Source organism: Pimephales promelas, chromosome 21 (genome assembly GCF_988280905.1).
Source record: "Pimephales promelas chromosome 21, fPimPro1.hap1.1, whole genome shotgun sequence".
Taxonomy (NCBI): Eukaryota; Metazoa; Chordata; class Actinopteri; order Cypriniformes; family Leuciscidae; genus Pimephales; species Pimephales promelas.
The window spans coordinates 15,955,840-15,974,030 of record NC_142789.1 but is presented as its reverse complement, the minus strand read 5'-3'; the positions used below and the strand labels follow the sequence as shown (position 1 = coordinate 15,974,030).

The window sequence follows — 18,191 nt, the reverse complement described above, 5'->3', positions numbered from 1 at the left end:
TGATGAACTGAGAAATTTGACTTTAAATTCTCATTCAAGGAGAATGTAATAAATCAGGGATTAAATATTTCTGCCGTCTGATGTATTGGTCCTTTGGAACTCTGTTCTGGCTGGGACTGTATCTCTTGTCACTCCTCTTTGAGCTCTTGAGTCTCTGCCGGCCTCTGCAGACCTGCCCATTAAAATATTATTAGAAGCAGCGAAGTGAAGGTGGAGAGATTCCCTTTGGCACTCCGTGGAGAGATCTGGTTTACTCTGCACGAGGGGCTCTGTCTGTCCGGGATTTCTGCTCTGCTTTGGGGCTTGAGGGGAGCCCCCTCTGTGCCTCTGCCATCTGTGATTTGGGAATCAGTGCTCAGCCACACATCTAGGAACTTCAAGGCCCCGTCTAAGTCCAACACTTCATTCATCTAGACATTCGTCCTCAGAAAGCTCAATGAAACATGCCTTTTGAAAGGAATAGAGTAATGTGAATATGTGAAATTAGCACATCTGTGTTGAAAGTTGATTGCCAGTGATGGTTATCAGTTCACATCATTATGCAAAAATATTTGACCACAGTGCTGCCGTGCAAAGGCAAAAGACCTTAACTTCAATTTTGCTCAAAATGAGTTTTTGCTATATATTTGGAACAATGGATATCAGTTTTATCATGTGGACAAATATCTTGCGTATATATTTTGTTCTTTTGTGCTAAAAATAAGATGTTTTTGCCATAACTTCCAGAGGGAAAGCAAAGGTCTTTTAGCTTTGTACCGCTGCACTTTAAAATGCTGTTATTAAGTTACAGTGGAGTTAAGGCACTTTGCCTTTGTTTTACCCATCAGCAATGCGTTTGCTGTGCTGAAGTTACAGTGTTATACTAAAGTACACACTAAAGTGAAAAAAAAAGGGTACTAGTAGTATGCCTAGAATTTTTCTCATGCCATACAAAGTGGCTGGCTGCCTGCCAATCTGACAGTCCACTCACTGAATGAAAACAACGCGAGTCGGTTGGGGACGCCTTCGATACGCCTCACGACACACCTCCTCTGGTGAGGAGAAAACATTACCACACACACAAACCAACTCAGCAAACATAACTTAGATCGCAGCTTACCAAGAAAACAAATCCATTGTTTAAGCCTAATCTATCAAAGTGCAAAGTTGTTCGGAGGGTCACATTCAATTTTAAGTGTCGCTGTTGGTAGGTTATTAGTAGGTTGACCAGACGTACCGGATTACACCAACGTCTACGAAATTGTCCCAGTTAAAATGCTAACAGCTAAACTAACACAATCAATCTTAATCACAATTTGTGAGTGAGAACTGTAGACTCTACATGTGGTACTAAATACATTTTCTATTCTGTCCAGAAAAAAAAAACATAAATACAGAGTTATTAATAGTCCAAAATTCCAAAACGACAACTTTTACTTACAATAAAAAACGCACTGGGTTCAGACGTTCCGACAGGCAGACAGGCAGACTGGCAGAAGGCACATACTCATGTGATACACATAAGAATGGACACTGAACATAAACTAATTAACAGAAGCAGGTGGCACAGATGATGACAATGACTAAACACAGGTGACAATGCTGATGGTGTGGTGACAATGCTGATGGAGCAGGTGTATAGACAAGGGGGATGCTGGGAAGTGTAGTGAAGAGGCGGAGACAAGACAGACTGTGACAGTCATCAGATACAAGGATATTCCTATACGTTTTTTTTCAGAAAAGGGTGAATAGTATTTGAGAAGGGGCGTCTACATATTACTGGCATAACTAAATCAAACCTTTCAAATGTAAGAAATATTTGTGGAAGGTTACTTTAATGGTACCTCTTAAAGTGTTATTTTATTTTAAAATGATCCAATACAGATACTAGCCTTCTCATTTTTTTAAATATATTCTATTAATTTAATATTAAGCCTTACTAGACAGAACTCACTAAATTGTTCCCATAGAAAAGTTTGTATTGAGTGCTAAGTGTCAAAATGGTCAATAAATTAGAAGTTAAGGTATTTTGCCTTTGTATGGCCTATTATTGTTTTGCAGATAATGTAAAGGCAGAATACAGTAACTTCCGAATAAAGGTCAAAGGTCAAGTTTGCACATCACGATGCAGTCGAAGGTAAGTCATTGGGAAAGCACGACCTGATAGTCAAATTCCTGAGGGGGGTGAGGAGACTAAATCCTTTATACCCTATTGGGATTTGTCTCTGGTCCTTTCGGTTCTTCAGAAACCACCCTTCGAGCCTTTGCAATGAGCTGAGTTAAAAATTCTGTCAGGTAAAACAGTTCTCCCGGTTGCATTGGCCTCCATCAAGAGGGTAGGGGACCTGCATGCATTTTCAGTCGATGAATCGTGCTTAGAATTCGGCCCGGTTAACTCTCACCTGATCCTGAGAACCAGCCCGGATACATGCCCATGGTTCCTATAACTCCCTTCCGGGACCAAGTGGTGAACCTGCAAACAGTGCCTTTGGAGGAGGCAGACCCAGCCCTGGCTTTTCTCTGTCCCATCCGCACTCTGCGCCTGTATGTTGACAGAACACAAGGCCTTAGGACTTCAGATCAGCTTTTAGTCTGTTACAGAGGCCAGCAGAAGGGGAAGGCTGTCTCCAAGCAGAGGATAGCCCACTGGATAGTGGATGCCATCGCCTTGGCTTACGAAGCCCAAGGCTTTCGTTGCCTGTCCGGGTTAAGAGCCCACTCCACTAGGGGTATCACTTCTTCTTGGTTGATGGCGCACGGTGCCTCACTGACAAACATTTGTAGAGCTGCAGGCTGGGTGACGCCTAACACGTTCGCTACGTTTTATAGCCTACGTGTTGAGCCGGTTTCTTCCTGTGTGCTCGCTTCAACCAGCTGGTCACACTGATGTCATCTTGCTGCGCCATTCCCCTCCACATGGAGTGAATACGTGCGCTTTCTGCTCCAGTTGAGTTACACACTTAGGCGAACCCTGTGATCTTGCTGAGCGTATGATGCCAGGCCTAGTGCTCGTATGGTTGTGTAACTTGTGCTAGGCTGGGTTACATATGCCGGGATCCCTGTGGCGATCCCATGTTTTATTATTCCACGACCAGCTCCCTGTGGTAAGCCCTTGTCTTTACCTTGTAAGAGTCTGCTCTGCCGTCAATATCCGTTTTAGCCTCTCCCTTCTCAGGCCGGAGGCACCTCAGTGACATTCCATATGTTGCACTGCCCCTAACCAGCCAGGCCATATGTGTATTCTCTACGTCACCTCCCTTTGGGCAGGATGTGGTTTCCGGAGCATCCCTCTCCCTGGCAGCAACCGTGGCAATTTCCATGGGATCCCAATTACGTCATCATGTCAACCTTACGTAGAACGTGAGTGACTGAAAGGGAACATCTTGTTACTATTGTATCCCTCATTCCCTGAAGGAGGGAATGGGAAATGTACAGTAACGTTCCATCGCCACGCTTGCTGACCATTACTGCACTTCCTGTTTATACTGTACCTGCGCGTTTGATGTCCACCAATGTTCATGGCTCGTTCTGTGGATACTCAAAGTTGATAGGGCTCCCTGAAGTGATCCCAGCCAAAAATCCCAGTTTGGTCAGCCAATTTAAAGAGTTAGTTCACCCAAAAATGAAAATGATGTCATTAATGACTCACCCCCATGACGTTCCAAGCCCGTAAGACCGCTCATCTTTGAAACACAGTTTAAGATATTTTAAATTTAGTCCGAGAGCTTTCTGTCCATCCATTGAAAATGTATACACGGTATACTGTCCTTGTCCAGAAAGGAAATAAAGACATCATCAAAGTAGTTCATGTGTCATCAGTGGGTTAGTTAGAATGTTTTGAAGCATCGGAAATACATTTTGGTCCAAAAACAACAAAAACTACGACTTTATTCAGCATTGCATTCTCTGCTGGTTCTGTTGTCAATCCGTATTCACGAGTCCGCAGTGATGCTGCTGACGTAAGACGCTGCTGACGTGTATCTGGTGCGACCATTTATTTGGGTTCAAATAAATATGGCTGGGCAAAAAAATGCAAGTTTTCCTCTGTTTCGAAATCCTTAGACATGTTTGCGAAGATTGTTTTGTTTACAGCTTGCGTCTCCCTCAGACTGTAAATGAAGCTTGCGCGCACCAGATAACACGTCAGCAGCGTTTTACGTCACCAGCGTCACTGAATGCGGATTGACAACAAAACTGGAAGAGAATTCAATGCTGAATAAAGTCGTAGTGTTTGTTATTTTTGGACCAAAATGTATTTTCGATATTTCATTTATTCTAACTAACCCACTGATGTCATATGGACTACTTTGATGTCTTTATTTCCTTTCTGGACAAGGACAGTATACCGTGTATACATTTCCAATGGAGGGACAGAAAGCTCTCGGACTAAATCTAAAATATCTTAAACTGTGTTCCGAAGATGAGTGGAGGTCTTACAGGCTTGGAACGACATAAGGGTGAGTCATTATTGACAGAATTTTCATTTTCAACTAACCCTTTAATTTGACTTTGTAGCTTTTTATCAATTCAGCCAATAATATCTCCTTTAACATAATTACTTTCAGGTTTTTATGTACTTAATTTTCTGCGTGGATTCCATCTGTTATTGCTGTGTCCTTGGATAAACATTGGTTTAAACGGTGATTAGTTTCACCAGTGTTTGCACGGAATAGATTAGAAATGTAAATGTGAATGACATTTATACATTATTCCATATCTTGCGCCAATATAAGGCTGAAGTTACATTTATGCAGTGGCAGACATGATGAAAACCCACAGTGACTTTCTTGATGCACAGCGACTTGTGTGTTGGATTCGTGAGCTAGAATGCCTGCTGTTTAATAAATAGGTCGTTGGGGTCAGGTGTGTTTCCTGCGCTTCTCTTCTGGCATATCCATAAGGAGACAAATGTGCTGTTAGCCTGCAGAGACTGATACTGAATTAATACACCGCATTAATGTTTGTCAAAAGCAAAATCTGTAGCTAAGCTGATAGTGTTGTAAATTAGGTCATTTCAAGCTTTGTGCTGCCGAGACAGAGTGCTGGGTAATCTAATAGACGGGTATAAATGGATTTGGATTGAAACTAGGGAGTTTTGAGTCTCTTGTGCATAAACCACAATGTGAGGTGTTTATTTGGAATGCACACACATATGCATATGCATGTACACATATAAAGCATTGTTTAGCAGTCCCATTAATCTCAGGTGCTGCAAAATTCACACAATTGTTTGTTTTTTTGTGTACTGGCATTCTATGTATACATTTATTGTAACTTTGTTAGCTTGACTCATTCATCAAAACCTGCTATATTCTGAAAACATAAAAACATTAAATTTGTAGTTAATCTCTGTGCTGTGAGTGTAAATAATGGAATTTCAACAATATTGTGCCACAAGGATGGCATATTTATTTTAGCATTTTAGCAGGTTAGCATTTCAGCACTTCCTGTTCCATCATGCTGAAGTCAATGTTTTCTTCAGTTTTTTTTTATGTTTTTATAAGTGGCTAAATGGAACTAAAGGTTGTTGGGACTTGAAATGTCAATATGCCGAACTCATCTACTCACTAGTCCGCTTTGCAGCCTTTTTGTGTAATAATAATGTTATAATTGTGCTCTTGCACACTGTTCTAACTCAAATTATCAGGGAAAATGTTTTTTTTTATTTTATAATAAAGTCTAAAAGAGTTGCCATAAACTTAGGAGTGGTGATGTTGAAGTCATGATACTGTTCATTTATAGCCTACATTTAGCTTTTTACTTTTGCCTATTAGATTTAGGCCTATTTTGGGCTTCAAAATTCATAAAAGTTTATGAAGATTATCATAATAACAAAAAACATGTAAGAATCATTAACTTTTGATGATCACAAAGCGTATTTTCTGCAATAATCTGTTATTGCAGATAACCTGTTATTGCATAATCTGACAGTTTCTGGTCTCATTGACTTCCATAGTAGGAAAAAAATATGGAAGTCAATGAGACCAGAAACTGTCTGGTTACTGATATTCTTCTAAATATCAAAAAATCGTCTGAATACATTCGAAAATGGTAAAACCCAACTGTTTAACTCTGGGGGAGTGGTAAAATGAGCCTATATCCAAAAAAAAAAAAAAAAAAAGTGGAGTATCCCTTTAAGACAGTGTTGTTCTGTCGGGATGCTGATTGACTGTAAAAAAAAGCAATGTTTTGATAATTTTGAATTGTTTGAATCATGAATTTTATGCACACATAGAAGTTGAAATGCCACTAAACTGATTGTTTTTTCTGTTATCTCTCATTGTCACATTGGCAATTTTAACAAGACAGTATCACTTTCTCAAAATGTTCATCAAATCTTGTTCTCTGCTTCTCCCTCTCACCAATTTTGTTTCAATCTGTCCCCCTCTCTCTTTTCCCCCCTCCAACATTCCTGCCTGACATATTTTCCTGCAGTTTCCTCAGCCACCACATGATGTCAGACATATTTCAATCACAGCCCATTTATACCTCGGAAATGGGGGTAGCAAAAACAATTTATGTAGCCTAGATAGTCTCTCACATTTGTAGCAATGACACTATCTAATTCCAAGAAGGCGCTATACAGGAAATCAAAGCTTAAATTAGTCCCTTCATTTCCTCAGATAGGGCGTTCATGACTGGAAATAGAAGGACCATCAGTGTCTTGCAGTTATCCCTGCCACTTCAGCACTAAAAGGGAGAAAAATCCTTCCAAGTACGTGGGCTTTGCCACACTCCATCCAGTTAAATGCCTAAATGGTGGAGTCCGAATTGGTGAAGAAAAGCTGAAAAGAGGTTCAGACAAAGGTGTCCACAACTGCAAACCTTAAGCCATTTAACTCCTGCAAAGCTTTAGCAGCTCAACTGGCCCTTTTCTTGGTGGAAGATTCAAAGCCTCAGTCCAAAACACCTACTCTATCATGTGCTGTAAAATATAAAATAATTTTCATATTCACTCGAAGACTTCGAGTCTACAAAGTATTTTTTTTATTTTAACAAATAGTCAGTTTGAGGATCTTAACCTTAAGATCTCAGTAAAATTCTTTAATGTTTTCGGGAAGAAGTCTTTTACAAAGCTGCTTTTATTTGATCAACAATACAGCAAAATACAACTTCAATTAATTGTTTGCTATTTTAATATATTTTAAAATGTGATGGTCAAGATGAATTTTCAGCATCATTGTCACATGATTCTTAATATGCAGTTCTCTAACGATAGGTTCTCTCGTACTATGTAATATCTTACGCTAGGGGAAAACCTCTTTTCCACAAGATATTGAAGCCAAAAATTATCCTTAATTTTGAATTAAGCAAGACGGCTCGCTGGATCCGGAGTGATGAAGCCGTGCCGTCTGAGAAAAGCCTTCTGTGGGACGAGTCTTTGCATCTGAAGGCACTGGCCTTCATCTCGCTGCTTTCAGTCGCTGTACCTGCTAATAATTCCGGCTTTTATATCCTTTTAATCTGCCGAGTGTGTTTTCGCCGCTGCGATTCACACTCTATGTAAAAGAGCAGCATCTTTTTAAAGATGCCTCGTTCCTGTGGGTCGTGTCGAGCCGCACTCAGTGACGGGGACCGCCATGTCATCTGCGTTTCCTGCCTGGGTAAGGATCATGCAGCTCTTGCGTTGCTGGCGGCGGCTCCCATCATTGCGAGCTATGGCCCATGGTGACTCTGAGGACTCACCTGGCATTTTTCTCAGAGTCTGCGGTTCCGACCGCTATAGTGCCGAGTACACCTCGGGCATGGGCCTCCTGTCTGTTTCACCTCAAGGTCGATCAGAAATGCGCCACATCTCTGAAACCTTGGAAAGAAATCAACTGGTACAACCTTGGGACTTCCTCAAGTGTGAAGGTGGTGTCCATGGAGGCCTTCACCTAGGGATGGGGAGCGTCACTTGTGGGCAGACCATCCTCTGGCCAGTGGTCATAACGGGAGAAGCTTCTACACATTAACTTATGGAAATGATGGCAGTCGACAACGTGCTGAGTAATTTTTTCCCCAGATAAAAAAAAAATCATCACGTCTTGGTCCGCTTGGACAATATGTCAGTGGTGGGCTACATAAATCGCCAGGGTGGCGTCAGGTCCCGAAACTTTTACAGGCTGATGGAACTACTCCTGGTCTGGGCTCAGCACAATCTGCACTCATTGAGAGCAGCACATGTGCCTGGTCACTTGAATTTGGGACCAGACAGACTGTCCAGAAACAATGTTCCAGCAGGAGAATGGTTTCTGCACCTGCAGACGGTCCTAACTGCTGTGGGAGACATTCGGCAGAACGCAGGTAGACCTGTTTGCCTCTCAGGAAAACGCTCACTGTTCAAAGTTTTTCTCCACTCTATGCCTTTCGTCCATCTCGCTCCTGCCTCAGGTATTGGGTGACGAATCAGGGAAAACGGATGCTCAGTACTACTTGTGGCTTCGCTCTGAAAAAACCAGGCTTGGTTCCCAATTCTGATGCAGCTGACAAGCACTGACCCAAATGGATTTCACGGCGGGCTTAGAGACGGGCCCCGTCCTTTCTCAGCCTTTACCTGTGGGATCCAGTGCACTCTCTCCAGAGTTGGAAACTCTGGAGAGAAACTCTCCAGAGTCCTTCTGCCCGAGAAGAGGCACAGATGCTTCAGCTGACTATTTCAGAGGAACTAGATGTGCTGAGCATCGAAATGGGGTAAGAAGAAACACCAGCTTTTTCCCCAGCGAATGAGGAGCTGGTGGAGGTATTATCTTGCACTGTATAAAAATTAAATATGGAATGACCAGCCAAGAAACAAGGCGATCATCCCAAAAGTCTGTTAGACAAGCTCTTTTTAACACCAAGCATAGTACCTCTACAGATTCCACAACCTTCCCAAAGAGATATCGAGGACATGGAATAAATCTATGTGAAGAGCAGGATGAGGCTGAGTGACCTGAGAGCGGCATTTATTCGCTACAAATGTATTCACTGAGAACTGGCGAGGGGACGGGCCTGACTTGGTACGAAAACTACTACTCTCATAGGCACAAAAGAGATCGCTCGTGCCATTGGGCAGTCTATGGCAGCTAATGTGGTATCGGAGAGGCATCTTTGGTTAAATTTATCAGCCATCAAAGATAAAGATAAATACTTCTCTTTGGACGTCCCGCTATCGCCTCCTGGCCTCTTCGGTGACTCAGTAAACACCGTTGTCGAGAGGTTTTAGAATGCTAAAAAGCGAGCGGAGGCAATGAAACGGTATCTCCCTCGCCGTCAACAGGACCCCCATGGGGCTGCTTGGGGTTGTAGCCCCAGCCATTGGGGTTTTTGCCTCTAATGCTTCAATAAGGAATGTGAGCCACCGAAATATAGCTTATTTATGACCGGTGTCATGAAATGAAGACATATTTTCCATTAGCATAATGTTGACATTAGAACTGTTATAAGAAGGAAGATATGTGTGTTTAATGTGAATTTAAAACATGCTGGGAGCTCTCCACAAGAAGTGGACACCCATGACCAACATTTATCATAACTACACTTGTTTTTGGATGCTAACTCAATGCACTCATATTGTTTGTTTAGTCTCACACCACACTCACGCACAAAAATTATGGAGAGCTCTCGACGGTAATGAAAACATAATTTCATAAGGTTGCATTATACCTAATAATGGCCACATTAATGCTAATTATGCTCCCTCTGATTCTCTGAACCACTGCAATCAGACATTATGTGGGCACACACACACACACACACACATAGTACAGTATTTACTGTAATTCACTGCCTTTGCAACTGCTAATTTTGTTGATTTACGAACAGGATCATTTGACCACAGGCTTCCTTCCAAATCCTCACACACACACACACACACACAACAAACCCCCGCTTTCATGTCTTCACTCGATGTAAGGCGTTCACTCATAATGCTTGAGAGGATTTGCACGTGTTCTTTTGCATAATTCCTTTTAAAGCTCATTTTCGCTTTGTATATCCTCTCTCCTCCTATTATTGGGGACAATGGGCTACTGAGCGGCTTTCTTTTGGTTGCACTCATCTCAATGAGCCTCATTTGAACAGGCTATTGATTGGCTTCTCAGAACTGGATTTGGAGTAAACTGGGCTTGTTTGGAAGTGACACTGGAGAGCTTGGAATGCTCAGGGGACTTGGAAAGCAGAGTAGCAAGGGTGTTATCAAATGTAAGATTTTTTTGGGGGGGTTGGGTTTGATACAAATACTAATGCTAAATTTAAGGTGTGTAATTATTTCAAAGCTAATAGTTATAGCTTACACTCTCAAAGTGGTACTTGAGGTCCTTCATCATTCACTCATATACAGAATCTTCAGACCAAGTCTGCAAAATTACAAGCACATTATAAGCTTGTACAGTTTGCACACTCAGTTTGCAATTCTAAAACAAACCTTTTGTAAAATGCTAAACACAGTTCTCTACATTAAACACATCAATCTAAACTAACAGCTCTTGTGTTTCATTTGGGAAACAAATGGCACACTCATTTACTGATGACCTACACCCAATGATAATGTGTGAAAACACTTATACATTATTGGATCACTTAGAAATCAAAACTCAGTGTTTTCAGGAAGGAATAAATTATTTTTACTCTCTTGTATTTCTGTTTATCGTGTATATATACTAATTTGATCACTTTGTTCCTCAAAACTTTGAGTTTAGATTCCTAATACATTTTTGACCCTTGCATGTCTGTTCATTTTGTAAATATATACTGAATATATATACAAGTCAAGTCATCTCTATTTCTCTTGCACTTCATACAACAGATTGTTTACAGTTTTTTTTTTAACTGCTTACTGTAGTGTAACCAACTGGACACTAGAGGGCACTCCTGTTCAGTTAAGGTTGAGGAGTGATGAGAAAAAAGTGATATAATAAAATGGATGTTCAGTAACTGAGCTGTTTGCGTGTCCTAATGTTTCATCTCAGAGATTAACATATAAACGTCTGTTACACTTACACACAAAATCTTCTTTAATTGTTGCACAATTTGTGAAACCTGACACTCACCTGAACAACCTGAACCACATCTGCTAAACCATACACTTTTTGCAAACCTCTACACAATTCTCTATGTAACTCACAGAAAATGTACAGGAAGTATCTTGATTTCCTTTTTCAAACACAACCTATCAAAATGCCACACTAATTCATCAGTGCGTCACACTAACTCCTCACAAACACTCTTTGCTTTACTTAAAACCAACCATGGCTTCAGAATAGGCCAAAGGTCAAGTTATAGTTTTTTTCGGACTGTGTACTACTGTATTCACAACCAGAAGTGCTTACATGAAAAAATAAATAGTTTGGTTGCTATTTTGCTTTCGTGTTTACCATCAATTTTGTCAACATCTCTTTGCCGATTACTTTCAATCTTTTACAGATATATACATAGAAAAAGAAAGAAGAGCATTAGGTTTTGAATAACTCTGTGTATATGATATATCCAAAAATATAATATTATGGCAAAGTTGTTTGCAAAGTAAGACAAATGTTTGCTTTTGAGATATGATATTTTGAATGCAATGCTTAACTTTGCAAGAGATGTGAGACATTTAGCATGTGTGTAAATTTATGAAAAAAAGTCAAAGTTTTGAAGTGTAAGTAGTTGTAAAAAACTGTAATGGTTCTCTGATGTTGGTTAATGGTCAGATGGATATATAGAGAAACATAAAATGTTTACTCTTTTGTATTGTTTTTTATTTTAAGGTTATAAATGTGTATTTTACATTTTTTTTATTAGTTCCTTTGCAAACCACTGTTTGGGAAACTGTGTGAAATCATTTGTGAATTTATTTTCTCTGAGAAGGCTGTGACTCTAACACTGGCTCAAGCGATAGCATACACTTTGAGCGAGACCACTTATTTGGTCGGCCAATTGCGGACAAGTAGTCAAAAGAGTTATTATTCACATGGTGCCAATCATGTATATTCGAGAAGGCATCATGGGTTCGTTGTGTAGAGATGCTGGAGAATATGTTTCCAATGTAGCACTATTCAGACAGAGAGAATAAAGGGGCATGACTTCCTGCGCTGATACATAAAGGTGGTAGCAAAAAGGAAGCTGTTTCACTCTGTGGTCTTCTGGTGTTAATAACGGATTATCCAACCAGGACTGCTGCAGTAGGCGTCTTCGAGAGAAAATTCTAGTTATTTCTTGATATTTTATATATTTTCCATCCTCTGTATTTCTTAGTTGGGAAATGGATGTTCAGGGATGTACTGTACAGTACTCTGAAAATAATAATAATATCAGTAATAATGATATAAATAGTTCAACCTATAATTTTCCCCATTTCTCTTACAGCTTCCATCGTGCTGCAGAAGTGGTGGTGCCAAATGCATCCATGTATGGACGGCGAGGAGTGTAAAGTTCTTCCGGACCTGACTGGTTGGTCCTGCAGCACTGGTAACAAAGTCAAAACCACCAAGGTGAATGAGCCAGAGTTGCATTTTGCGGATTTTTATTGGAGCCTTGAGGAAATCAGGACCACACTGATTAAAGGGATAGTTCACCCAAAAATACAATTTCGATCATTGTCTCATTAACCTCATGTCATTCCAAACACATACGACTTTGTTTAATCTTTGAAACACAATTTAAAATATAGCTGCGAGCAGCGATGGCGGGCCCAAGCCGGAGGCACCGCAACCCCGGTTCCTTTAGTTACCTAAAGGCACCCGGGTGGCGGTGCCGAAGGCTTTGGCCCTTTCATGATTAAATGTTAAAACGGCTTGCCATACTCTGTCATTTCGACTAGTCACAATTATGTTACAGATATCTTAAATGATAATACAAACTATCCAAAGTGTAACGACTAGACAGAAAGACGTTGTTGATATCTACAATGTTAATTCCGGATAGGCAAACTTAGCTTTTAAATGTTAAAAGGGCTTGCCATACAGGGACGTAGGCTCAGAGAGAGGCTCACCATATTCAGACCAAAATATCTGACTTCCTCTTGGTCCGAGCTAATGACTATGTATTAGAAAGTTGTACGGCTTGAGGAGTACAATGTATATACCGATTTTTGTAACTGTAGATAAAACTAACAACCCCACTTTTAAGTATATATATGGTGCCTTTAGTGTTATTCTGCACGACGTGCAAAAACTTAACCCCCGCTTTTTTAAGTATATATATATATATATATATATATATATATAAAGAGGGTTATTCTGCACGATGTGCAAAAACTTAACCTCCGCATTGACTGTCGAAGAGAAGTGTGCAGAAGAGCTTGCATCAGTGAGGGCTTTGCAAAATATATATACATACAAACACACACACACATATAAATGAGGTTAGTGTTTTACAATATTAAGGAAAGCAAATGTATTGAAATATAGCACATTAATTTTAAATTCATTCAGCTTCAATTACCAATTTGTAGTTTACCAATTTATCTTACTTTTATTTAAAGCAAACTATACATTTAAAAGATTAGGGTTATATGCATATTTTGTCATTTAAAAAAATACAAAATTGTTATGCAAAAAGATAAGGACTTGCAGAAAAAATCTACAGTCAGCCACACACACACACACACACACACACACACACACACACATAAACGCAGACACCAGCAACCCCCCCCCCCCTCCCTCTTCCCCACACAGACACTGATAGAGACAAGATACACATCCAAACTGCAATATCTGACTTTCTTTTGGTCTGAGCTTCTTACTGTTAATTAGAAAGTTGATCGGCTTGACAAGAACAATATACGTGGCATGTTTTGTAACTGTAGGTAAAACGAGCAAAGTTAACACATTTTATGTGTCCTTTTTTAGTCATAAAATTATTTTCCTCGCCACGGCCAAACCGTTCGAGATATCAAAAATCCGTCCGGAATTGAGCATCCTCAATGTCTTGACTTCATGCACACCGAGTATGGTGGTGATTGGTAAACACATGCGTTGTAATTTGATGTATTTCTCCTAGGAGATTTATTCAAACAACACATAATTCCCAACTTCAATTTGAACTGTCTTAAAACTTAGAGCAGAGATGGGTGCAGGTCACGCAAGTCTCAAGTAAGTCTCAAGTCTTAACCGTCAAGTTTCAAGTAAGTCCCAAGTATTTTTTTTTTTGGGGGGGGGGGGGGGGCAAGTCAAGTCAAGTCACAGGCTATGTCAAGTCAAGTCAAGTCTTGTAGTAGGTTAAGTCAAGTGCAAGTCAAGTCACCTTATTATTTTAATTTTACATGCAGAATCTGATCTTAATAAAATGAAAAGACAAGATAAGTATTTGCCAGTAAATTACAATAATTTGCATTGTAAATACTCATGTTCAGTAAAATACACCATGGAATCAAACAAAATTGTAACTTCATAAAATTATTTATTTTTCACTTCTGCCAACAGTGTGTTTGAAATGTTTTAAATTTTCAACATTGAGTCCATAAAACAAATAACAGCTTAACATCCTACAGACTCTCTGAACACCTTCCTCTCTCTCAAACACAGTTTACAAACAATATTAAACTTTGTTACATTTCTCCTCTCTCTCTCTCTCTCTCTCTCTCTCTCTCTCTCTCTCTCTCTCTCTCTCTCTCTCTCTCTCTCTCTCTCTCTCTCTCTCTCTCTCTCTCTCTCTCTCACACACACACAGTGGCGGTTCTAGACCATTTCAACTGGGGGGGCCAAGCTGGGGCCAGTTGTACTGTTAGAGGGGCCAGTTACATTTAGACCTTATCATTTTCTGCACTGCACTGAATGCATAAATAAGCAAAATACCATGTTTATAATTATCCAACAATTTGCATTTCCATTATATTTTTACATTTGCATTACATATATCAGTCTGTATTTGAATTTCCATTTTATTTTTTTACATTGAATATACAGTATGTATATATATATATATATATATATATATAATTTTCTACAAATTAATCTACGATTTTTGTGGGTTTTTTTTTTTTTTTTTTGCAAAAAGATCAGCAAATTATCCTCTAAACTGGCCTTTTTAGGGGGCTTTCCTCTCAGGGTGAATGAGCTTTTTTATAATTGTTTTTTTCCTGACATCTTTGAAAGACAGAAGCAATAATTAATGCATCCTTGGCCAGGATATAATTATAAAATATGACATGATTTTAAAAGTGACCTATAATATCGACTATGCAATACACTTTAATTTATCTAGTGCTAATAAAATTATTAAGCCTATTTGGAGAGAGAGATGTTTTAAAATCGACTATGCATTACACTTTAATTTATCTAGTGCTAATAAAATTATTAAGCCTATTTGGAGAGAGAGATGTTTATAATGTGACAATATGTCAGTCATCGTGATTCGTGTAATAAGATGACTAGGCCTAGACTACTTGTTCTGAGCAGGTGTTGTCAGTGAACAGGCTGTAAAACTGTTGTCTAAGTTACAGACTGATACTAATTAAATGGGAAACGAATCGATTACCTAACGTAACCTCGGTTCTCTCTAGATGAGGGAACGAGCATTGCGTAAGCTAGCTTACGCTACGGGAAAGATTCATCTTACATCAGTCAAGTTGTCATAGTTTTTGTCAAACAAGTTGTGAATTTGTTGTAACATTAAAACAGGAGATCATGACTTACTCCGTGCTCTAAGTGATGTTCGGAGCTCTAGTGATTAGTTTCATCTGTGGGACGGGTGAAGAAACTTTCGGAAGATGTAACAGAATCATATGAACAATTCCAGGATATGCTTTTTTTCATTGGTTGTTTTTTAAATTTTACCCAGATACAATAGTGCCCTTTTCTGATTGGCTATTAAGTAGCACTTCTCTTTTTTTGATTGGCTGATGCGTAGCAGGGTCGACTGCTGAACTCCAGGCGAGACGCGCTTGATTCTCACGTGAGAGCGGCGCGGCCAGAGAAATTGCGTATATTAAATATATTATTAATAGTTTTTCCGCATGAGAAATACAATGTGTGACGGGAGTGTGAGACAAAAGACTGAAACGAGTGACTGTCATGCTCAATGCGTGACACACTATAAAAAAAATATTTCACACTGACTCCACATTTAGGGGGGCCACAAGGGGGTCCAAGCTTGTTGTCGCAGGGGCACTGGCCCCCCCAGGCCCCCGCCTAGAACCGCCACTGCTCACACACACACACACACACACTTTCTCTCTCTCTCAAGAAGCAAAAACATGACTGCTAAAGGTTGTATCAGCGATGGCGGGGTAACATCACTTAACATCACGAGTGATATTCCCTTAGGCCACGCCCCCTTGTCTCCCCAAAGTATTATAAGCAATCATGCGCATCCCGTGTGCAGAATGATGCACTTGAAGCAACACCAAGTCACAGCACGCAACGCTTCACATTGAAAAGAACATAGCGAAGGGATGGTATCTATAATCTATGCTTAGTAGGGCTGCACGATTTGGGAAAATGTCATATTGCCATTATTGAGCCAATATTGCAATTGCGATTTGCGACTCCGATATAATAAAATGGTTTCATGAGTCCAACTTGCTTGGTTCTAAAGTAAAATGCACACACAGATTAATGTTTATTTCTCAACTCAAACTAAAAACAACAACAACAACAATAAATGATTGATAACACCTATAATGAACAATAAACCATCAACCAAACCAACATTACAGTGATTCCATCAATTGAAAGCCATCAACTTTTTAAAAAATTATTAGGCTTAAAAAAAATATATAACAGCTTTTAAATTAAGTGAACTTCAAACAATCCCCACATAAACCCATAATAAAAAACATATTTACCTGTGCCCTTCCTGTCTTAACAGGTACAGAAATTGAATAAAGTTATCAAACAGTCTGCGCTGCCTGAATCATAAATTATATATATATATAATAATCCTTATTAAAGCTACAAAAGTTCTTTACTCAAGATCAGTGAGTAATTTTCTAATTTCCCTTTGTTCTTTTAACTTTACTGAAAGAACGCTTTATTCGCTGCTGGCCCTTTAAGAGCACCCGTTGCCGAGACGCGGATCTCACACGCGCCTCATAGCACAACCCTTTAATCCATAGACTTTTCTTATGTTATGAAGATACTAGACAAAACCACATTTTGGCATAATTGTGTGTGCTATTGTTCGTTCAAGCTCGAAAGAGAACTGTTCTGGGCTGGCACACGGTCAGTGCATGCGCATTATGCGAGTCTCATCTATTCTAATCTAGGGCACTCACAGGCAGCTTTTCACTTCTTGTCGTGCAAAATGCGAAAAGGCATTTGAACCAATAAGAGGGGGATCTTGTAACACTAGTCAAAGGATGACAAAAAAGAAGAGATGCTGCGCTAATAGCCCTACTTTGTTTATTTCATATAAAATCGCGGCATTTTGCGTTATATAATTGCATAGGTTTGAGATCGCTATTACGACTGCGATATAATTAATCGTGCAGCACTAATGCTTAGTGTTTTCTAAAGGGCAATAAACTCCACTCCAGCAAGATAGTCATTTTATGCAAATCATAGACCTTTATGCCTTATCTACAAATAAAGTATAATATTGGGAACATTGATCTTGAAGAGAGTGTCGTCGTGTTACTGTCGCAACCGAACGCGACGCGCTAATGCTGATGCATGGAGAATGACTGAGGCGAGATGACTTTCCGTTAACTTTAACTTAGAGACTAAAATATTAATTTTACCACACATTAAGCTATTGAATGACTTTAGAAGTCTTGGAATATAGTGTGAACTTGATTGTGCTTTACAGTTTTTTATGCCTTTAGTGGGGCTTAACAAAATAACACAATATGCAGAATGTCGGACGTCACTTATAGGCTAAACTGTTTTTATAGATAAAACTATTTACATTCGGCAGTCATGAAAACAAATCTCAGATAACGGTTGACTAGGTAACAATGTGTAATTTTGCGCCGGAGTTCTGCTTTAACTTACATTAGCTAGCTAACTACGAACGAGCTAACCAGATAACATTAACAAATTGACAAGCACTTACGGGCAGAATGGCTCTTCAAATGACGGACGAAATTGGAGGTTGTCATCTGACTGTCCGCGATCTTAACGTTGCATGTCTTGCAAAGCGCTGTTCTTTTGCCATCTTGTTGTAAGAAATTCTTAAATCCGAAAGCGACCCTCGGTATCCCTCCGGCTGACATGTTGATGTGATCTGATGTAAGTGGGCGTGGTGTGTGCGTAAGGTATGAGAAGGCATTACTGATGATCTCTGATCCAGTCATGACAGCGCTATTCTCAGCCTGCGCTCCAGCT

General features: G+C 39.7%; 1 protein-coding gene across 2 annotated transcripts in view; it reads left to right on the top strand.

Moving 5' to 3' along the window:
• Positions 1–18,191, top strand: part of tafa4b (TAFA chemokine like family member 4b) — a 68,798-nt gene that overhangs the window by 43,172 nt on the left and 7,435 nt on the right. For both annotated transcript variants that reach the window (XM_039674099.2, XM_089125153.1), the window contains exon 5: positions 12,289–12,413. In XM_039674099.2, the coding sequence (XP_039530033.2) occupies positions 12,289–12,413 (125 nt within the window). The remainder of the gene's footprint in view (positions 1–12,288; positions 12,414–18,191) is intronic.